Source organism: Geospiza fortis, unplaced genomic scaffold, assembly GCF_000277835.1.
Source record: "Geospiza fortis unplaced genomic scaffold, GeoFor_1.0 scaffold855, whole genome shotgun sequence".
NCBI classification, from domain to species: domain Eukaryota; kingdom Metazoa; phylum Chordata; class Aves; order Passeriformes; family Thraupidae; genus Geospiza; species Geospiza fortis.
Window position 1 is genome coordinate 161,893 of NW_005054684.1, and position 22,755 is coordinate 184,647.

At 48.3% G+C, this 22,755-nt stretch overlaps 1 protein-coding gene across 1 annotated transcript in view; it reads left to right on the plus strand.

Moving 5' to 3' along the window:
- SNRNP200 (small nuclear ribonucleoprotein U5 subunit 200) overlaps positions 1-22,755 on the plus strand; it is a 42,779-nt gene that overhangs the window by 8,839 nt on the left and 11,185 nt on the right. The window contains exons 4-29 of the mRNA XM_014311191.2: positions 490-682; positions 1,273-1,328; positions 2,385-2,483; positions 3,157-3,309; positions 3,887-3,986; positions 4,494-4,630; positions 5,648-5,731; positions 8,856-9,029; positions 9,631-9,768; positions 10,511-10,666; positions 11,119-11,289; positions 11,794-11,987; positions 12,800-12,923; positions 14,051-14,200; positions 14,972-15,082; positions 15,478-15,609; positions 16,050-16,238; positions 16,784-16,981; positions 17,666-17,818; positions 18,509-18,589; positions 19,092-19,175; positions 19,810-19,916; positions 19,996-20,114; positions 20,798-20,952; positions 21,850-22,039; positions 22,674-22,755. Of these exons, the coding sequence (XP_014166666.1) occupies positions 490-682; positions 1,273-1,328; positions 2,385-2,483; positions 3,157-3,309; positions 3,887-3,986; positions 4,494-4,630; positions 5,648-5,731; positions 8,856-9,029; positions 9,631-9,768; positions 10,511-10,666; positions 11,119-11,289; positions 11,794-11,987; positions 12,800-12,923; positions 14,051-14,200; positions 14,972-15,082; positions 15,478-15,609; positions 16,050-16,238; positions 16,784-16,981; positions 17,666-17,818; positions 18,509-18,589; positions 19,092-19,175; positions 19,810-19,916; positions 19,996-20,114; positions 20,798-20,952; positions 21,850-22,039; positions 22,674-22,755 (3,530 nt within the window). The remainder of the gene's footprint in view (positions 1-489; positions 683-1,272; positions 1,329-2,384; positions 2,484-3,156; positions 3,310-3,886; positions 3,987-4,493; positions 4,631-5,647; positions 5,732-8,855; positions 9,030-9,630; positions 9,769-10,510; positions 10,667-11,118; positions 11,290-11,793; positions 11,988-12,799; positions 12,924-14,050; positions 14,201-14,971; positions 15,083-15,477; positions 15,610-16,049; positions 16,239-16,783; positions 16,982-17,665; positions 17,819-18,508; positions 18,590-19,091; positions 19,176-19,809; positions 19,917-19,995; positions 20,115-20,797; positions 20,953-21,849; positions 22,040-22,673) is intronic.

The following is a 22,755-nucleotide window of genomic DNA, read 5'->3' on the forward strand; positions in this document are numbered from 1 at the left end:
CCCAAAATCCCACCTAAACCTGCCCATGGACCCATGGATGGTTTGAGGAACACCAAAGCTCACCTGGTCCCACCACGAGCTGGGACATTTTCCAGTGTCCCAGGTGGCTCCACTTTGGTTGTGGACACTTCCAAGGATCCCAGCTCCTCTCCCAATATTCCTGCCCAACATCCCACCTAAACCTGCCCATGGAACCATGGATGGTTTGGGTTTGAGGGTCACCAAAGCTCATCTGGTCCCACCACGAGCTGGGACATTCCCCGTGTCCCAGGTGGCTCCAACTTGATCTTGGACACTTCCAAGGATCCCAGCTCCTCTCCCAATATTCCTGCCCAAAATCCCACCTAAACCTGCCCATGGAACCATGGATGGTTTGAGGAACACCAAAGCTCACCTGGTCCCACCACGAGCTGGGACATTCCCCAGTGTCCCAGGTGGCTCCAGCCTGGTCCTAGCTGAGCATTCGCCGTGTCCTGTCCCCCTGGCCAGCCCCGGGACATCCTGTGTGGAGCAGCTGACGAGGTCCTGGCCGTGCTGAAGAACGAGAAGCTGCGGGACAAGGAGCGGCGCAAGGAGGTGGAGCTGCTGCTGGGCCCCACCGACGACACGCGCTACCACGTGCTGGTCAACCTGGGCAAGAAGATCACCGACTACGGCGGGGACAAGGACATCCAGAACATGGGTAGGAAAAAACTGAGGATTCATGGGAATTTCGGGATTTTTTAGGGATTTTTTTGCAAATTTTTTTGTACTTTTTTTAACAATTTTTTAAAAAATTTTGTAGGATTTTTTTGGAGTATTTTTTGAGGTTTTAAAACTATTTTTAGTATGTTTATTTTATTTTCTTTTTTGATTTTTGGGGGGTTTTTTAGGGATTTTTTTCAGGGATTTTTTTCACTTTTCCGGCAATTCTTTTTGCAATTTTTGGCAAACTTTTTGAGCTTTTGTTGGGATTTTTTCAGTATTATTTCTTATATAATTTATTTTAATTTTGATTTTTTTAGGCATTTTTTGCAATTTTTTCACAATTCTTTTGCAGGGTTTTTTTTAAATTTTGGGGGATTATTTGGAGGATTTTTGGGGATTTTTTTGGATATTATTTTATATGCATTGTTTTTTATTTTGTTTCCGATTCTTGGGATTTTTTTGGGATCCCGGGTGGATTCTGGGTGGAATTTTGGGTGAATTCCGGATGAATTCTGGGAGGATTCCGGGAGGATCCCGTGCAGAATTCCAGGAATTCCCAGCAATTCCATGCCCTGTTCCCTGCAGATGACAACATCGATGAGACCTACGGGGTGAACGTGCAGTTCGAGTCCGACGAGGAGGTGGGGACGGCTCCCTGTGGGGTCACCCCGTCCCATTTCCCTTCTTCCCATTTCCTTTCATCCCATTTCCATTTTCCTGTGTCCCATTTTGCTTTATCCAGTTTTCTTGATCCCATTTCCCTTGATCCCATTTCCTTGTGTCCCATTTCCCTCCTGGTTCCCCATTTATCCCATTTTCCTTTATCCCATTTCCATTTTCTTTTATCCCATTTCCATTTACTTATATCCCATTTCCTTCCATCCTATTCCCTTCATCCCATTTCCATTTTCCTTTATCCCATTTCCATTTTCTTTTATCCCATTTCCCTCCATCCTATTTACTTTTATCCCATTTCCATTTATTTTTATCCCATTTCCATTTACTTATATCCCATTTCCTTCCATCCTATTCCCTTCATCCCATTTCCATTTTCCTTTATCCCATTTCCATTTTCTTTTATCCCATTTCCCTCCATCCTATTTACTTTTATCCCATTTCCATTTATTTTTATCCCATTTCCATTTACTTATATCCCATTTCCTTCCATCCTATTCCCTTCATCCCATTTCCATTTTCCTTTATCCCATTTCCATTTTCTTTTATCCCATTTCCCTCCATCCTATTTACTTTTATCCCATTTCCATTTATTTTTATCCCATTTCCATTTACTTATATCCCATTTCCTTCCATCCTATTCCCTTCATCCCATTTCCATTTTCCTTTATCCCATCATTTCCCTTGATCCCATTTCCTTTGATCCCATTTCCCTTAATCCCATTTCCCTTGATCCCATTTCCCTTGATCCCATTTCCTTTGATCCCATTTCCCTTTATCCCATTTCTCTTTATCCATTTTCCATTTCCCTTGATCCCATTTCCCTTTATCCCATGTTTTGGGAGGAAAGCAATAAAACGGGATTTTGGGGGCGAAAAGTGGCAAAAAAAAAAGGGATTTTTGAGACGAAAAATGGGATTTTGTGTGGGAAAAGAAGAGTAAAAATGGGATTTTTGAGGAATAAAGGGATCAAAAAGAGATTTTTGAGGAAAAAAGGGGTGAAATCAGGAGTGTCCCCACAGGAGGGGGACGAGGACATCTACGGGGAGGTTCGGGACGAGGCGTCGGACGATGACCTGGAGGGGGACGAGGCCGTGGTGCGCTGCACGCTCTCGGCCAACGTGAGTGTGGCATTGCCAGAAAATGGGAATGTTTGGGGGTTTGCTGGGGATTTTTTGGGGTTTTTATGGAATTTTTGGGGAGGGGGGTTAATGGGGTTTTAATGGGAATTATGGGATTTCAATGGGATTTTTTAAATGGGATTTTTGGGGGTTTTTAAATTGGATTTTTTTTAAACGAGGTGTTTAAAATGGGATTTTCAAAATGAGATTTTTACGGGAATTTGGGGATTTTAATGGTATTTTTTTGCTGGGATTTTTTGAGAGAATTTTCTGAGTGGGATTTTTGGCGATTTTTATGAGGATTTTTATGGGAATTTTGGTATTTTAGTGGGATGTTTTAAATGGGATTTTTATGGGAATTTGGGGATTTTTTTTGATGGTAATTTTTTTTTTTTAATTTTGATGGGATTTTTGTGCGATTTTTTGGATTTTTCTGGGATTTTTATTTGATTTGTTTGGATTTTGATGGGATTTAATGGGATTTTGATGGGAATGTTTGGGATTTTGCAGCTGGTGGCCTCGGGGGAGCTGATGAGCTCCAAGAAGAAGAACCTGTCACCCACAGGACGTTGAAAACTTGGGAATAATGGGATTTTATGGGATTTTTTTAGGATTTCATGGCTCTAAACTCCCTCAAATCCCAGGAATAATGTGAATTTTTGGGATTTTGCAGCTGGTGGCCTCGGGGGAGCTGATGAGCTCCAAGAAGAAAGATCTCCACCCGCGGGACATCGACGCCTTCTGGCTGCAGCGCCAGCTCAGCCGCTTCTACGACGACGCCATCGTCTCCCAGAAAAAGGCAGACGAGGTCCTGGAGATCCTCAAGGTCTGTGGCCACCAAATCCTTGAGATTTGGGAGAATTCTCCCTCTGAAAATTGGGAATTTGGGTCAAAACCCCGTTCTTCGTGTTTTTATGGGATTTTGGGGTGGTTTTTCCATGGAAATCGTTGTCCATGAGTTTGTTCCTTCCTGGTTTCTGGAAAAACGGGAATTTATGAGATCCTCAAGGTCTGTGGCCACCAAATCCTTGAGATTTGGGAGAATTTTCCCTCTAAAAATTGGGAATTTGGGTCAAAATTAATTCCTTGGGTTTTTATGGGATTTTGGGGCGGTTTTTCCTTGGAAATCATCCGTGGGGTCTTTTCCCTCCTGATTTCCGTATTTTTGAGGAGAAATGGGAATTTTTGGGATTGTTTTTGCACCTCCATGGGGTGTTCCCCTCCTGATTCCCTTGTTCTTGAGGAAAAATGGGAATTTTGGGCTTGTTTTTAGCTTTTAGGATAATTTTTTCGCTTCTAGGATTTTTGTTCCTCTCTTTTCCCGACCTCTCCTCACCTCCATCCCATGGAAATCAGGGATCTGGATTCCCTGGGTGTGAGAATTCCATGTTTTTTCCCCCCAGACTGCCAGTGATGACCGGGAATGTGAGAACCAGCTGGTGCTGCTGCTGGGCTTCAACACCTTCGACTTCATCAAGGTCCTCAGGCAGCACAGGATGATGAGTGAGCTGGTTTTCCTTTTCCTATGGAATTCTGGCCATGAAATCCCAAAAAAACCCCATCAAATCCCATCAAAATCCCAAAAATCCCATCAAAATCCCAAAAAATCCCATCAAAATCTCAAAAATCCCCATCAAAATCCATCAAATCCCCAAAATTCCCATAGAAATCCCAACAAATCCCATAAAAACCCCAAAAAATCACAGCAAATCCCATAAAAGTCCCAAAAACTCCCATTAAAAATCCCATTGAAAAAAAAATCACAAAAATTCCCATTAAAGTCCCAAAAAATTTAGAAAAAATCCCATAGAAATCCCCAAAAAATTAGGACAAAATCCCATTTTAAAAATCCCATAGAAATCCCAACAAATCCCAAACAATTCCCGGAAAAATCCCATTAAAAAAATACCAACAAATCCCATAATATTCCCATACAAATCTTGTACAAATCCCCAAAAAATCCCCTAAAAATTCCCAAAATGTTGATTTTTTTTTCCCCGTTTTTCCCAGTTCTGTACTGTACCCTGCTGGCCAGCGCGCAGAGCGAGGCGGAGAAGGAACGCATCATGGGCAAGATGGAGGCCGACCCCGAGCTCTCCAAATTCCTCTACCAGCTCCACGAGACGGAAAAAGAGGATCTGATCCGGGTCAGGAATTTTATGGGATTTGTGGGATTTGGGTTTGGGGTTGGATATGGGGGCTGGAATTCCCCAAAAATCTGTGAGGAAGCGATGCTGCCATGGTTACTCCAGCCTTCCCAGGGTGTGTTTTTCCATCCAAATTCCACAAAAATTCAGGCTGAAATGCCCCAAATATCACAAAAAACCCCAAATGATTCCTGGTTTGTTGTGGGATTTGTGGGATTTGGGTTTGGGGTTGGAAATCGGGGCTGGAATCCCCCAAAAATCTGTGGGGAGGCGACACTGCCGTTGCTGCTTTGCCCTTCCCAGGGTTTTCTTTTCCATCAAAATCCCACAAAAAATCGCCCTGAAATGCCCCAAATCCCACAAAATATCCCAAATGCTTGTTCCTGGCTTATTAAAATGGTTATTCCTGGTTTTTGGATGAGTTTTCCAAAGAAACTGAGGGAACAGGAGCGCTTTAAGGGGCTGAATGCCAATTTTTCCCCTCAGGTGCGGGAGCCATTTTTGTGAGGGGAAATTTGGTTTTCCCATTAAAAATGATAATTCCTGGTTTATTAAAATGGTTATTCCTGATTTTTGGATGCATTTTCCCAAGGGCATTGAGGGAAAAATAGGAGCACCTTGGAGGAGGGTGAGCCTCAATCACGATTTTTCCCCTCAGGAGGAACCCTCCTGGCGGGAGCCATTTTTGTGAGGGGAAATTTGGTTTTCCCACCTAAAATTATTATTCCCGGTTTATCAAGATGGTTATTGGCTTTTCCTGAAGAAATTGTGGGAATTGAGGGAATAGGAGCACCTTGGAGGAGGGTGAGCCTCAGTCACGATTTTTCCCCTCAGGAGGAATCCTCCTGGCGGGAGCCATTTTTGTGAGGGGAAATTTGGTTTTCCCGCCTAAAATTATTATTCCCGGTTTATCAAGATGGTTATTCCTGGTTTATTCCTAAAAAACTTGAGGGAACAGGAGCACTTTGGAGGAGTCTGAGCCTCTCACCTGAGTTGAATCCTGATTTTTCCCCTCAGGAGGAACGCTCCCGGCGGGAACGCGTGCGCCAGTCCCGCATGGACACCGACCTGGAATCCATGGATCTGGACCAGGGAGGAGAGGTAAAATCCTGGGATTTGCTCCCACAACACCCCCAGCTATCCCAAAAAACGTTTGGTCCCACAGGGGAGATGGATTCCCACCTGGAACCTGCAGCTTTCCCTTCAGACATGAGGAGAAACAATTCTCATTTTTCCTTTTCCCCCATTTCCCCTCACTTTTTGCCCATTTCCCCCCTTTTTTCCTCCATTTCCCCCTATTTTCCCCCATTTCCCCCCCATTTTCCCCCCATATTTTTCCCCCATTGTTTTCCCATTTTTTTCCCCTTTTTCCCCCATTTTTCCGCATTTTTCCCCCATTTCTCCCCACTTTTTCCCCATTTTCCCCCATTCCCTCCCCCCATTTTTCCCCCATTTTCCCCCCACTGTTTCCCCATTTTTTCCCATTGTTTCCCCATTTCTTTCCCATTTTCCCCCCCGTTTTTTCCCCCTTTTTCCCCCCATTTCTCCCATTTTCCCCATTATCTTCCATGCTGGGTGTTCCCCTCCTGATTCCCTTGTTCTTGAGGAAAAATGGGAATTTTGGGCTTGTTTTTAGCTTTTAGGATAATTTTTTCGCTTCTAGGATTTTTGTTCCTCTCTTTTCCCGACCTCTCCTCACCTCCATCCCATGGAAATCAGGGATCTGGATTCCCTGGGTGTGAGAATTCCATGTTTTTTCCCCCCAGACTGCCAGTGATGACCGGGAATGTGAGAACCAGCTGGTGCTGCTGCTGGGCTTCAACACCTTCGACTTCATCAAGGTCCTCAGGCAGCACAGGATGATGAGTGAGTTGGTTTTCCTTTTCCTATGGAATTCTGGCCATGAAATCCCAAAAAAACCCCATCAAATCCCATCAAAATCCCAAAAATCCCATCAAAATCCCAAAAAATCCCATCAAAATCTCAAAAATCCCCATCAAAATCCATCAAATCCCCAAAATTCCCATAGAAATCCCAACAAATCCCATAAAAACCCCAAAAAATCACAGCAAATCCCATAAAAGTCCCAAAAACTCCCATTAAAAATCCCATTGAAAAAAAAATCACAAAAATTCCCATTAAAGTCCCAAAAAATTTAGAAAAAATCCCATAGAAATCCCCAAAAAATTAGGACAAAATCCCATTTTAAAAATCCCATAGAAATCCCAACAAATCCCAAACAATTCCCGGAAAAATCCCATTAAAAAAATACCAACAAATCCCATAATATTCCCATACAAATCTTGTACAAATCCCCAAAAAATCCCATAAAAATTCCCAAAATGTTGATTTTTTTTTTCCCCGTTTTTCCCAGTTCTGTACTGTACCCTGCTGGCCAGCGCGCAGAGCGAGGCGGAGAAGGAACGCATCATGGGCAAGATGGAGGCCGACCCCGAGCTCTCCAAATTCCTCTACCAGCTCCACGAGACGGAAAAAGAGGATCTGATCCGGGTCAGGAATTTTATGGGATTTGTGGGATTTGGGTTTGGGGTTGGATATGGGGGCTGGAATTCCCCAAAAATCTGTGAGGAAGCGATGCTGCCATGGTTACTCCAGCCTTCCCAGGGGGTGTTTTTCCATCCAAATTCCACAAAAATTCAGGCTGAAATGCCCCAAATATCACAAAAAACCCCAAATGATTCCTGGTTTGTTGTGGGATTTGTGGGATTTGGGTTTGGGGTTGGAAATCGGGGCTGGAATCCCCCAAAAATCTGTGGGGAGGCGGGGTTTGGGGTTGGATATGGGGGCTGGAATCCCCCAAAAATCTGTGGGGAGGCGACACTGCCGTTGCTGCTTTGCCCTTCCCAGGGTTTTCTTTTCCATCAAAATCCCACAAAAAATCGCCCTGAAATGCCCCAAATCCCACAAAATATCCCAAATGCTTGTTCCTGGCTTATTAAAATGGTTATTCCTGGTTTTTGGATGAGTTTTCCAAAGAAACTGAGGGAACAGGAGCGCTTTAAGGGGCTGAATGCCAATTTTTCCCCTCAGGTGCGGGAGCCATTTTTGTGAGGGGAAATTTGGTTTTCCCATTAAAAATGATAATTCCTGGTTTATTAAAATGGTTATTCCTGATTTTTGGATGCATTTTCCCAAGGGCATTGAGGGAATAGGAGCACCTTGGAGGAGGGTGAGCCTCAATCACGATTTTTCCCCTCAGGAGGAATCCTCCTGGCGGGAGCCATTTTTGTGAGGGGAAATTTGGTTTTCCTGCCTAAAATGATTATTCCCGGTTTATCAAAATGGTTATTCCTGATTTTTGGATGGCTTTTCCTGAAGAAATTGTGGGAATTGAGGGAATAGGAGCACCTTGGAGGAGGGTGAGCCTCAGTCACGATTTTTCCCCTCAGGAGGAACCCTCCTGGCGGGAGCCATTTTTGTGAGGGGAAATTTGGTTTTCCTGCCTAAAATTATTATTCCCGGTTTATCAAAATGGTTATTCCTGATTTTTGGATGGCTTTTCCCGAAGAAATTGTGGGAATTGAGGGAATAGGAGCACCTTGGAGGAGGGTGAGCCTCAGTCACGATTTTTCCCCTCAGGAGGAATCCTCCTGGCGGGAGCCATTTTTGTGAGGGGAAATTTGGTTTTCCCACCTAAAATTATTATTCCCGGTTTATCAAGATGGTTATTCCTGGTTTATTCCTAAAAAACTTGAGGGAACAGGAGCACTTTGGAGGAGTCTGAGCCTCTCACCTGAGTTGAATCCTGATTTTTCCCCTCAGGAGGAACGCTCCCGGCGGGAACGCGTGCGCCAGTCCCGCATGGACACCGACCTGGAATCCATGGATCTGGACCAGGGAGGAGAGGTAAAATCCTGGGATTTGCTCCCACAACACCCCCAGCTATCCCAAAAAACGTTTGGTCCCACAGGGGAGATGGATTCCCACCTGGAACCTGCAGCTTTCCCTTCAGACATGAGGAGAAACAATTCTCATTTTTCCTTTTCCCCCATTTCCCCTCACTTTTTGCCCATTTCCCCCCTTTTTTCCTCCATTTCCCCCTATTTTCCCCCATTTCCCCCCCATTTTCCCCCCATATTTTTCCCCCATTGTTTTCCCATTTTTTTCCCCTTTTTCCCCCATTTTTCCGCATTTTTCCCCCATTTCTCCCCACTTTTTCCCCATTTTTCCCCCCATTTCTCCCATTTTCCCCATTATTTTCCAGGCTCTGGCTCCCAGGCAGGTGCTGGATTTGGAGGATCTGGTGTTTGCCCAGGGCAGTCACTTCATGGCCAACAAGAGGTGCCAGCTCCCGGACGGATCCTTCCGGAGACAGCGCAAGGGATACGAGGAAGTTCACGTTCCTGCCCTAAAACCTAAACCCTTTGGGGCTGACGAGGTTTGTTCCCCCAAAAAAATTGAAAAAAATTGATTTATTTCCATTTTTCCCGTAAAACCCAAACCCTTTGGGGCTGACGAGGTTTGTTCCCAAAAAAAGAAGAGGAAAAAATTGAATTTATTTCCATTTTTTCCCATGAAAACCTGAATCCTTTGGGGCTGACAAGGTTTGTACCCAAAAAAAAAACCCAAAAAATTGATTTATTTTCATTTATTCCCATGAAAACCCAAGCACTTCAGAGCTGACCAAGTTTGTCCCCCCAGAAAATGGAAAATGGATTTCTTTTCATTTTTTCCCATGAAAACCCAAACCCTTTGGGGCTGACAAGGTTTGTTCGCAAAAAAACCCCCAAACATTTAAAAATGGATTTATTTTCATTTATTTTCTTTTTTTTTTTTTGTGTCCACATTGGGATTAATCCCAAATGTTTTCCCTAACACTGGGATCAGTTTGGGATTTGAGGATTTGGCTTTTCCATGGAATCTGAGAGGATAAAAATTGAATTTTCCCTCATTCGCAGCCCTAAAAAATCAGAATTTTTCCTTTCTGACCTGGAAAAAACCCTAAATTCAGTTTTTTTCCACACTTTCCCTCTTCCCAGCAATTGGTTTCTGTGGAAAAACTTCCCAAATATGCCCAGGCTGGCTTTGAGGGCTTCAAAACCCTCAACAGGATCCAGAGCAAACTGTTCCGGGCGGCGCTGGAGTCCGACGAGAACCTCCTGCTCTGTGCCCCCACGGTGAGATTTGGGGTTTGGCGAAGAATTCCAGGATTTTGGGGGATTTTTTGGGGTGGAATGTCTCCATTTCTGGACATGGAGAAGACCAACATGGCACTAGGTGACTCTTTTTGGGGGTGGAGAAGCTCAGGGGGTTCCTCAAGGTGGATCTGGGGTTTGGGGTGGAGAAGCTCAGGGAGTTCCTTGAGGTGCTTCTCAAGGTGGATCTGGGGTTTGGGGCTGGAGAACCTTGGACCTGTCCAAGAGAATTCCAGGATTTTTTTTGGGATGGACACACTGAGAAGACCAATGTTGAGTTGGGTGACCCTTTCTGTGGAGAAGTCCCACATTTTTTTGGGATGGAATTTCTCCATTTCAGGGCATGGGGAAGATGAGCGTGGGTGACCCTTTTTGAGGGTGGAGAAGCTCAGGGGGTTCCTCGAGGTGCTCCTCGAGGTGGATCTGGGGTTTGGGGTGGAGAACCTCAGGGTTTCTCATGGTGCTCCTCAAGGTGGATCTAGGGTTTGGGGCTGGAGAAGCTCAGAGGGTTCCTCAATGTGCTCCTCAAGGTGGATCTGGGGTTTGGTTAGAGAAGCTCAGGGAGTTCCTCGAGATGTTCCTCAGGGTGGATCTGGGGTTTGGGCAGCGTTTGGCCACCTACGGGATCACGTCCACTTTTTTCCCCACCTGGAGAACCTTGGACGTGTCCAGGATAATTCCAGGATGCTGAGGGATTTTTTGGGACGGAATGTCTCGGTCGCAGGGCGCGGGGAAGACCAACGTGGCGCTGATGTGCATGCTGAGGGAGATCGGCAAACACATCAACATGGACGGCACCATCAACGTGGACGACTTCAAGATCATCTACATCGCGCCCATGAGGTCCCTGGTGCAGGAGATGGTCGGGAGCTTCAGCAAGGTGAGGGATCAGCGGGGTCAGAGCCCCAGGAGGGCTGGGATCGGGTCCAAGGGGAGGTTTGGGGTTGGAGATGAGTGGGATCAGATCTAAGGGGAGGTTTGGAATCACGGAGGGGTTGGGAACAGAGGTGGGGAAGGAGTTGGAGAACAAAGACAAGGCTCTGGGGAATTCCTGAGGGATCTGGGATGGGTTGTGGGGTTGGAGAACTTCAGGAATGGAGAATTCCTGAGGGATCTGGGAGAGGAGCTCAGCCTGGAGAAAGTGGGACCAGGGGGCTTTGCACAGCTCCCTGGCAGGAGAGGACATCCAGGTGGGGTTTGGGATCTCATCCCAGGGAACACCAGGAGAAGAGGGAACGCCCTCAAACCGCACCAGGGGAAGTTTGGGTGGGATTTTGGGATCATTTCTCCGTGGAAAGGTCTCTCCACACTCATCCTATGGGTCTTTCCCAGCGTTTGGCCACCTACGGGATCACGGTGGCCGAGCTGACCGGGGACCACCAGCTGTGCAAGGAGGAGATCAGCGCCACGCAGATCATCGTGTGCACGCCCGAGAAGTGGGACATCATCACGCGCAAGGGCGGCGAGCGCACCTACACCCAGCTGGTGCGGCTGGTCATCCTGGTGAGCACCTGCAGCGGGCAGGGACGGGGCTCCTCGAGATGTTCCTCAAGGTGGATCTTGGGTTTGGGGCTGGAGAACCTCAGGGTGGATCTGGGGATTGGGGTGGAGAACCTCAAAGGGTTCTTCAAGGTGGATCTGGGGTTTGGGGTGGAGAACCTCAAAGGGTTCTTCAAGGTGGATCTGGGGTTTGGAGGTGGAGAAGCTCAGGGGTGTTCCTCAAGGTGGATCTGGGGTTTGAAGGTGGAGAAGCTCAGGGGTGTTCCTCAAGGTGTTTCTCAAGGTGGATATGGGGTCTGGAGGTGGAGAAGCTCAGGTGTTCCTCAAGGTGGATCTGGGGTTTGGAGGTGGAGAACCTCAGGTGTTCCTCAAGGTGGATCTGGGCTTTGGGGGTGAAGAACCTTGCACCTGCCCAGCCGTGACACCCACAGTGGAACCAGACGAGCTTTGAGATCCCACAAATCCCGACGAGGGAGGACAATTCCGTGAGCTCTCCCCTTCTCCCAGGATGAGATCCACCTCCTCCATGACGACCGCGGGCCCGTGCTGGAGTCGCTGGTGGCCAGGGCCATCCGCAACATTGAGATGACGCAGGAGGACGTGCGGCTGGTGGGGCTCAGCGCCACGCTGCCCAACTACGAGGACGTGGCCACCTTCCTGCGCGTGGACCCGGCCAAGGGCTTGTTCTACTTCGACAACAGGTACGGGAAAATGGGAAAAATTCCCTTTTCCGTGGATTCTTGGTCACAGTTTCTCCATAAATTCCCTTTTCCGTGGATTCTTGGTCACAGTTTCTCCATAAATTCCATTTTCTATGGATTTTTGGTCACAGTTTCTCCATAATTTCCTTTTTCCATGGATTTTTTGGTCACATTTTTTCCATAAATTTCCTTCTCTGTGGATTTTTTGTGCCGTTATCTCCATAAATTCCATTTTCCATGGGATTTTGGTCAGAGTTCCTCCATAAATTCCCTTCTCCGTGGATATTTTTTCATGGTGCTTTTTTCCACGGTATTTTGTGTGGCAATTTTTCCGTGAATTCCCTTTTCCATGTTTTTTTTGGTCACTTTCTCCATAAATTCCGTTTTCCACAGCTATTTTTTATCCCAGTTTCTCCATAAATTCCCCATTTCCGTGGATTTTTTCCTGCTATTTTCTCCAGAAATTCCCTATTCCATGGCTATTTTTCCACGGAAATTCCATTAATTCCATGGATTTTTTTCCCATAAATTCCAGGGATATTTTCCCCCTTCCCCATGGATTTTTTCCCACAAACTCCACAGATTTTTTTCCATGAATTCCCCCTTTTCCACTGACATTTCCCCCCCTTTTCCACAGATTTTTAAAATCACATTTTCTCCATAAATCCCCCTTTTCCACGGATATTTTTCCGTAAATTCCACCGATTTTTTTAAATCTAATTTTCTCCATAAATTCCCTTTTCCCATGGATTTTCTTCCATGAATTCCACTGATTTTTTTTCCACAAATCCCACGGGTTTTTTCCCTCCCAGCTTCCGGCCCGTGCCCCTGGAGCAGACCTACGTGGGCATCACGGAGAAGAAAGCCATCAAACGCTTCCAGATCATGAACGAGATCGTCTACGAGAAGATCATGGAGCACGCTGGAAAGAACCAGGTCCCACCTCATTCCCAAAAATTCCACTTTTTTCCCCATTTTTTCCCCATTGTTTTCAAAAATTTTGACCTTGATCCTATTTTAAAAAACGGGATTTTCTCTTTTTCTCTTTCTCCCCCCATTCTGTGGTACTGATCCTGCAGAGGAGTTTGGTGGAGTGGAGCTTTTGGGTTTTCTCATTTTTGGGGTGATTCATTTGGAATTTTCCTTTTGAGATGAAGGGATTTGCACCTGGATAAATCCCAGCTCTTTTTCCAGTCTCCCACCCTTATGTCAGGAATCCCAGGCTGATCCTGGTTTTTCCTGGGCTGATCCCAGGCTGATTCCAGGTTTTTCCCAGGCTGATCCCAGGCTGATCCCAGTTTTTCCTGGGCTGATCCCAGGTTTTTCCTGGGCTGATCCCAGGCTGATTCCAGGTTTTTCCCAGGCTGATCCCAGGCTGATCCCAGTTTTTCCCAGGCTGATCCCAGGTTTTTCCTGGGCTGATCCCTGGCTGACCCCAGGCTGATCCTGGTTTTCCCAGGCTGATCCCAGGCTGATTCCAGGTTTTTCCTGGGCTGATCCCAGGCTGATTCCCAGTTTTCCCCAGGATCTGTTTCCAGGCTGGTCTCAGTTTTTCCAGACTGATCCCAGACTGCTCCTGGTTTTCCCAGACTGTTCCTGGTTTTCTCAGGCTGATCCCTGGCTGATCCCAGTTTTTTCCAGGCTGATCCCAGGCTGGTCTCAGTTTTTCCAGACTGATCCCAGATGGATCCTGGTTTTCCCAGGCTGATCCCAGGCTGATTCCCAGTTTTTCCCAGGCTGATCCCAGGCTGATCCCAGGCTGGTCTCAGTTTTTCCCAGGATCTGTTTCCAGATTGGCTCAGTTTTTCCAGACTGATCCCAGACTGCTCCTGGTTTTCTCAGGCTTATTCCAGGCTGATCTCAGGAGCTGATCCCAGTTTTTCCAGGCTGATCTCAGGAGCTGATCCTGTTTTCCCAGGCTGATCCTGGTTTTCCCAGACTGATCCCAGCTCTTTTCCCAGGCTGATCCCAGGTTTTTCCCAGGCTGATCCTGGTTTTCCCAGGCTGATCCTGGTTTTCCCAGGCTGATCCTGGTTTTCCCAGGCTGATCCCGGTTTTTGCAGGTGCTGGTGTTCGTGCACTCGCGGAAGGAGACCGGGAAGACGGCGCGGGCCATCCGGGACATGTGCCTGGAGAAGGACACGCTGGGGCTCTTCCTCAGGGAGGGCTCGGCCTCCACCGAGGTGCTGCGGACGGAGGCCGAGCAGTGCAAGGTGAGCCTGGGGGAAAAATCGGGAAAAATGTGAAAATCTGGCAGGGAAAATGCAGGAAAATTGGGAAAATCCAGCAGGGGAAAATTGGGAAAAATCAGGAAAATCTGGCAGGGAAAATGCAGGAAAATTGGGAAGAATCGGGAAAATCTGTCAGGGAAAAAGTGGGAAAATCCAACAGGGAAAAATTGGGAAAAATCGGGAAAAATCAAGAAAATCTGGCAGGGAAAGTGCAGGAAAATTGGGAAAATCCAGCAGGGAAAAATTGGGAAAAATCGGGAAAATCTGGCAGGGAAATTGCAGGAAAATTGGGAAAATCCAACAGGGAAAAATCAGGAAAATCTGGCAGGGAAAATGCAGGAAAATTGGGAAAATCCAGCAGTGAAAAAAATGGGAAGAATCGGGAAAATCTGTCAGGGAAGAAGCGGAAAATCCAACAGGGAAAAATTGGGAAAATCTGGTAGGGAAAATGCAGGAAAATCCAGTTGGGATAAAAAACAGGAAAAATTGGGGAAAATCAGGAAAAATTGGGAAAATCTGGTGGGGAAAAGGCGATTTCCGGCCCTTTATCCATGGAGGAAGTGGAGAAATTTGGGAAAATTCCCTCAAGGAATTAAATTGGTGGATCCTCCATTCCCAAGAGGTTTTGTGCCGGACAAGCCACGACGAATTCTCCACCCTGTCCAACCCCACCCTGTGGTGATCCCAAACTTTTCCCTTGGAATCTTTTTCCCACTTTTTCCCTGGAATTTTTTGGGATTTGTTTTCCCCCAGAACCTGGAGCTGAAGGATCTCCTCCCCTACGGCTTCGCCATCCACCACGCCGGGATGACGCGCGTCGACCGCACCTTGGTGGAGGATCTCTTCGCCGACAAACACATCCAGGTGGGACCCCAATTCCAGAGGAAATTCCGGAATCAGATCCCAAAAAAATTTCCATTTGGGATCCTGCTCTGATGTGGAAAAAAAGGGATTTGCCTCAAGCATGAAATGGGAGATGAAAATGGAGTTTTTTGGGTGGAAAAGAAGATTTTTGGATGGAGGGTTTGGGTGGATTTGGAGGTTCATGGTTGTATCTGGAGGTTCCAGGATGGATTTGGAAGTTCCTGGTTGGATTTGGAGGTTTTTGGTGGATTTGGAGGTTCCTGGGTGGATCTGATCCCTGGTTTTGAGTGGATTTGGAGGTTCCTGGGTGGGTTAGGAGGTTCCTGCTGGATCTGATCCCTGGTTTTTGATGGATTTGGAGGTTCCTGCTGGATCTGACCTCAGTGTTCCTGCAGGTCCTGGTGTCCACGGCCACGCTGGCCTGGGGTGTGAACCTGCCGGCGCACACGGTGATCATCAAAGGCACGCAGGTGTACAGCCCGGAGAAGGGGCGCTGGACAGAGCTGGGAGCGCTGGACATCCTCCAGGTGGGACCTCCAGGAGAACCTTCCTGGCCTCAAATCACACCCCACATCCCGGTTTTGGATTTCCTCCTCGTTCTTCCCAGTGTTGTGGGGCTGGAGAAGAGAGAGAAAAGTTCCTCAAGAATTCCATGTCCAGATCATTCCAGATAATACTTCAAGAACTCCATGCCTAGATCCTCTTGAGATGATAATTCCATGCCCAAACCCAGCTGAGATAACTCCTCAAGAATTCCATGCCCACATCCCCCTGAGATATTTCCTCAAGAATTCCATTCCCAAACCCTCCTGAGATAATCCCTCAAGAATTCCATTCCCAAACCCACTTGAGATAATTCCTCAAGAATTCCATGCCCAAATCCACCTCAGATAACTCCTTGCCCAAACCCACCTGAGATGATCCCTCAAGAATTCCAAGTTCCCTGAGTTGTTTCTCCCGGTTCCAGATGTTGGGCCGTGCTGGGAGGCCCCAGTATGACACGAAAGGAGAAGGAATTCTCATCACTTCCCATGGAGAGCTCCAGTATTACCTGTCCCTGCTCAACCAGCAGCTGCCCATCGAGAGCCAGATGGTGGCCAAGCTCCCAGACATGCTCAACGCCGAGGCCGTGCTCGGGAATGTCCAGAATGCCAAGGTTGGATGGAATTCCCGATTTTCTGTAGGGATTTGTGGCCGTGGTTCTGCCCCCTGAGATAACTCCTTGCCCAAACCCACCTGAGATAATCCCTCAAGAGCTCCATGCCCAATTCCCGGTGGGGATTTTTGGGATTGGGGTGTTTGGGGTGTTCTAGGAAGGGTTTTTGGGTTGGAAATGGAAAATCTGAGGGTGTTTAAGGGTTAATTCCAGAATGTTTTCCAGGAGATGTGGGGAAAGGGAATTGGGCACCAGGAAAAGCAGATTTTCTGGGAAATTAGGAACCAGGAAAAGCGGCTTTCCTTGGAAATTAGCCTCTAGGGATTTTCCCTGGAAAATTCCCTTATTCCTGAAATTCCCAATTTCTTAGAAATTAGGGGCAAGGAAAACCAACTTTTCTGGGAAATCTGGACACCAGTAAAAGCAGATTTCCCTGGATTTCCTGGCTCTATTTTGCGGGATTTTCCCGGAATCAGCTCCGCTCTGGAGCTCCCCGGGCGTGCCAGGACATCGCAGGGATCACTCAGGGTTTGGGAATTCCGTAGGACGCGGTGAACTGGCTGGGCTACACCTACCTGTACATCCGGATGCTGCGGTCGCCGACCCTTTACGGCATCTCCCACGACGACCTGAAGGCGGATCCGCTCCTGGAGCAGCGGCGCCTCGACCTCGTCCACACCGCGGCCCTGATGCTCGACAAGAACAACCTGGTCAAGTACGACAAGAAAACCGGGAATTTCCAGGTGGGACAGCAGAAAAAATGGGAATTTCTGGGTGGGAGGGAAAAAAAATGGGGATTTTTAGGTGGGAGGTTCCTGTGGGTTTCTCTGGGCCATTCCCATTGTTCTCCTGGCCATTTTTCTTCCCACCACCCCTGTGGTTTCTCCTGGTCATTCTGGCTGGTCTCCTGGCCAGTCCCGTGGTTTATCCCAGCCAGTCCTGTGGTTTATCGCAACCAATCCCGTGGTTTATCCCAGGCAATCCCGTGGTTTATCCCAACCATTCCCGTGGTTTATCCTGACTGTTCCTGTGGTTTATCCTGACCAGTCCCATGGTTTATCCTGACCATTCCCGTGGTTTATCCTGACTGTTCTGTGGTTTATCCTGACCATTCCCATGGTTTATCCTGACCGTTCCCGTGGTTTATCCTGACCGGTCCCATGGTTTATCCTGACTGCTGCTGTAGTTTATCCTGACCATTCCCGTGGTTTATCCTGACTGTTCCTGTGGTTTATCCTGACCAGTCCCATGGTTTATCCTGACCATTCCCGTGGTTTATCCTGACCGTTCCTGTGGTTTATCCTGACCAGTCCCATGGTTTATCCTGACCATTCCCGTGGTTTATCCTGACCGTTCCCGTGGTTTATCCTGACCGGTCCCATGGTTTATCCTGACTGTTCCCGCTGTTTTCCCGGCTGTCCCGGCAGGTGACGGGAGCTGGGCGCATCGCCAGCCATTACTACATCACCAACGAGACGGTGCAGACGTACAACCAGCTGCTGAAACCCACCCTGAGTGAGATCGAGCTCTTCCGCGTCTTCTCCCTGTCCTCGGAGTTCCGCAACATCACCGTGCGCGAGGTACGGCAACGGGCAACAGCCAACAGCCAACATCAAACACCCAACAGCCATCACCCATCACTCAACAACACCCAACAGCTCCCAACAACCATCATCCAGCACCCAATGAACATCGCCCAACATCTATCCCCCAACAACCCCCAACAGCCAACATCAAACCCCCACCAGCCAACACCCAACAGCCGTCACCCAACAACACCCAGCAGCCATTGATCAACACCCAATGAGCATTACCCAACAGCCATCACCCATCACTCAACAACACCCAACAGCACCCAACAGCCATTGATCAACAGCCATCACCCAACAGCACCCAACAGCCATTGATCAACACCCAATGAGCATTACCCAACAGCCATCACCCATCACTCAACAACACCCAACAGCACCCAACAACCATCATCCAGCACCCAATGAACATCGCCCAACATCTATCACCCAACAACACCCAACAGCCATCACCCAACAACCAACACCCAACAGCCAACATCAAACACCCAACAGCCAACACCCAACAGCCAACATCAAACACCCAACACCCAACAGCCAACATCAAACACCCAACAGCCAACATCAAACACCCAACTGCCATCACCCAACAGCACCCAACGACCATCATCCAGCACCCAATGAACATCACCCAACATCTATCACCCAACAACACCCACCCTCCATGCCTGTTTTCCCCAGGAGGAGAAGCTGGAGCTGCAGAAGCTTCTGGAGCGAGTCCCGATCCCGGTGAAGGAGAGCATCGAGGAGCCCAGTGCCAAGGTGAGCCCTGGTGGGAATTCCCGGCGGGAATTCTGCTCCCTTCCCTCTCTGGGATGTCCTGGATGGGGCTGGGAACCTCAGAGAGATCCAGGAGATCCGTGGGATTGGGGGGAGGATGGAAAGGGAAGTGGGAGAAGGGAATTGGGTGCCAGGAAAAGCAGATCTCTTGGGATATTTGAGACCAGGAAAAGGAAATTTCCTTGGAAATTTGGAAACATGAAAAGCAGTTTTCTCAGGAATTTGGTGCCAGGAAAAGCAGCTTTCATGGAAAACTAGGAACCAGGAAAAGCAGCTTTCCTTGGGAATTAGGAGCCAGGAAAAGGAGGTTTTTTTGCGAATTTGGAACCAGGAAAAGCAGTTTTCCTGGGAAATGTGGAAAACAGAAAAAGCAGCTTTTTGGGAAACTGGGGAACAGGGAAAGGAGGTTTCCTTGGGAATTAAGCTCCAGGCAAAGCAGCTTTCCCAGGACATTCCCTGAGAGCTTTTCCATCCCCGTTCCCAGATCAACGTCCTGCTCCAGGCCTTCATCTCGCAGCTGAAGCTGGAGGGGTTCGCCCTCATGGCCGACATGGTCTACGTCACCCAGGTGAGCCGGGAATTCCCAGTGGGATTGGTGAGGGGCTGGGATGGAATTCCCAGAGCAGCTGGGATTCCTGGAGGTGTCCCCAGGGCCAGGTTGGAGCCACCTGATCCAGTGGAAAATGTCCCAGCCTGTGGTAGGATTGGATGAGCTTTAAGGTCCCTCCCAACCCAAACCATTCCATGATTCCATGTGGAGATCTAGGTGGGGTTTTGGGAAGAAATATTGGATGAGGAGCTGGGATGGAATTCCCAGAAGAGCTGCGGCTGGCCCACCCCTGGAAATGTTCAAGGCCAGATTGGGGTCACCTGGATCCTATGGAAAGGTGTCGCTGCCCATGACAGGGGTGGGAATGGGATGAGATTTAGGATCTCTCCCACCTCAAGCTATTCCATGGTTCCATGTGGAGATTTAGGTGGGGTTTAGGGAAGGGATTTCCCCTGTGAGGGGCTGGGATGGAATTCCCAGAGCAGCTGGGACCCCTGGAAGTGTCCAAGGCCAACGATGACACCGGCTGTGGTGACACCAGTTGGGATTTTGGGTCATTCCCACCGCAAACCCCTCCGAGCTGGCACACGGGGTGGGATGGGAATTTGGGAACGTCCAGGATGTGACCCCAAAGCCCTTCCCTGCCCCGCAGTCGGCCGGGAGGCTGATGAGAGCCATCTTTGAGATCGTCCTGAACCGCGGCTGGGCCCAGCTCACCGACAAGACCCTCAACCTCTGCAAGATGATCGACAAGCGCATGTGAGTCCCGATCCCGCAGAATTCCCCAAAATTCCCCCGAATTCCCGCAGTCCCCTGAGCGCCCGGCTTGTCCCCACAGGTGGCAGTCCATGTGTCCCCTGCGCCAGTTCAAGAAGCTGCCCGAGGAGGTGGTGAAGAAGATCGAGAAGAAGAATTTCCCCTTCGAGCGCCTCTACGACCTCAACCACAACGAGATCGGTGCTGAAATGGGGGGAAATCACCCAAAATCGGGGATGGGGAGGGGTTTGGGGTTGTGGCACGGGAGAATCCCCAGAATCTGGGCTAAAATCCCCTGAATTCAGGTTAAAATCTCCAAAATTCAGGCTGAAAACCCCAAAGTCCAGGCTGGGGAGGGGTTTGGGATTGTGGCATGGGAAAATTCCCCAAATCTGGGTTAAAATCCCCCAAAATCCTGGTTTAGATGGGATTTTTGGAAAAAACTCTTCATTTTGACGGTGGGGAATTTCTCCAGGATTTTGCCTTCCCAAATGGGGGAATTTTCCTCAGAGACGGGGGAATTTCTCCAGGATTTTCCCTCAGAAATGGAGAATTTCTCCAGAATATCCTCTCAGAAATGGGGAATTCCTCTAGGATTTTCCCTTAGAAATTTGGGATTTTCCCTCAGAAATTGGAGGTTTTCTCTCAGAAATGGGGGATTTTTCCCTCAGAAGTGGGGGAATTTCACTCATCAATGAGGGGATTTCCCTCAGAAATGGGGGAATTTCACTCATTAATGGGGGAATTTCCCTCAGAAATGGGGGAATTTCTCCAGGAATTTTGCTGATTGTCTGGACCAGCCACAGAGGCCTCACCCTCCAAATCCCGCTCTTTTTGGGATCCTCCCTGACCCCATCCCATACGTTTTTTTTTCCCTCTCACAGGAGAGCTGATCCGGATGCCGAAAATGGGGAAAACCATCCATAAATACGTGCACCTGTTCCCGAAGCTGGAGCTGTCCGTGCACCTGCAGCCCATCACGCGCTCCACGCTCAAGGTGGAGCTCACCATCGCGCCCGACTTCCAGTGGGACGAGAAGGTGGGAAAGGGGGGATTTGGGGTGGGAAAGGAGGGAATTGTGAGGGAAAATGTGAGGGAAAATGGGGAATTCTGGGGCTAGGATGTGGAAATCATGAGGGGAAGTGGGGGATTTTGGGTGAGGGGATAAAATGCGAAGGAACATGTGAAGGAAAATGGGGAATTCTGGGGGTGGGGATGGAAATTGTGAGGGGAAATGGGAGGTTTTGGGGTGGGAGGGTGAAACTGTGAGGGAAAATGCGAGGGAAAATGGGGAATTCTGGGGGTGGGGATGGAAATTGTGAGGGGAAATGGGAGGTTTTGGGGTGGGAGGGTGAAACTGTGAGGGAAAATGCGAGGGAAAATGGGGAATTCTGGGGGTGGGGTGTGGAAATCCTGAGGGGAAAGTGATCTGATCGGGGAGGAAAAATGAGGTTTATGGGGCTGGGGTGTGGAAATTGTGAGGGGCAATGGGGAAATTGTGAGGTTGGGGTGTGGAAATCCTGAGGGAAAATGGGGGGTTTTGGAGTGGGGGGTGGTGGAAATTGTGAGGGGAAATGGGGAATTCTGGGGCTGGCGTGTGGAAATTGTGATGGGAAATGGGGGATTTTGGGAATGAGGGGGTGAAATTTTGAGGGGAAATGTGAGGGGAAAATGGGAGATTCTAGGGCTGGTATGTGGAAATCATGAGGGGAAAATGCCCTGATTGAGGGGAAAACTGGGATTTATGGGGCAGGATAGTGAAAATCATCAGGGAAAATGCCCTGATTGTGCAAATCCAGAAAATCTGGGATTCAGGTTTAAAAACCGTGAGGCAAAACACGATCCTGAGATGAAAAGGAGCCATTTTGAGGCCTGAACACTTGGAATTGTGAGGGCTGGGACAGGGCGTTGAGAATTTCCCCTTTTTTTTCCCCAGGTTCACGGCTCCTCTGAGGCTTTCTGGATCCTGGTGGAGGACGTGGACAGCGAGGTGATCCTGCACCACGAATATTTCCTGCTCAAGGCCAAATATGCCCAGGACGAGCACCTGGTGACATTTTTTGTGCCCGTCTTCGAGCCCCTGCCCCCCCAGTATTTCATCCGGGTGGTGTCCGACCGTTGGCTCTGTGAGTGCCCCTTTTCCGGGGTTTATTCCTGCTTTTATTCTTGGATTTTTTTCTGCTTTTTCTCCTGGTTTTGCCTGGGATTTATTACTGTTTTTTCCTGAGCTTTATTTCTGTTTTTTCCTGGTTTTATTCCTGGCTTTTCCTGGGGTTTATCCTGGGTTTTATGGCTCTGTGAGTGCCCCTTTATTGACGTTTATTCTGGGTTTTTCCAGGGGTTTATTCTTTTTTTTTTTCCTGGTATCATTCCCAGTTTTTCCTGGTTCAATTGCCGTTTTTTCCTGGTTTTATTCCTAGTTTTTCCTGGGGTTTATTCTGGGTTTTATGGTTCTGTGAGCGCCCCTTTATTGGGGTTTATTCCTGGCTTTTCCTGGGGTTTTTTATCCCTTCTCCCAGAACTTTGGAGTCTGTTTTCATCCCTATTCCCAAACCTTTGGAATTCCAGATTTATCCTCTTTCCCAAACCATTGCAATCTGTTTCTGATCCCCTCTCCCAAACCTTTGGGATTCTGGGTTTATCCCCTCGCCCAAACCTCCGCAATCCATTTCCCATCGCCTTCCCCTCCTTCCAACCCCACCCCAGACCCCCTGGATCCACCCACCTCAGAAAGTTCCAGGAATTCTTTCCCTCCTCCAGCCTGTGAGACCCAGCTCCCCGTTTCTTTCCGGCACCTGATCCTTCCGGAGAAATACCCACCGCCCACGGAGCTGCTGGACCT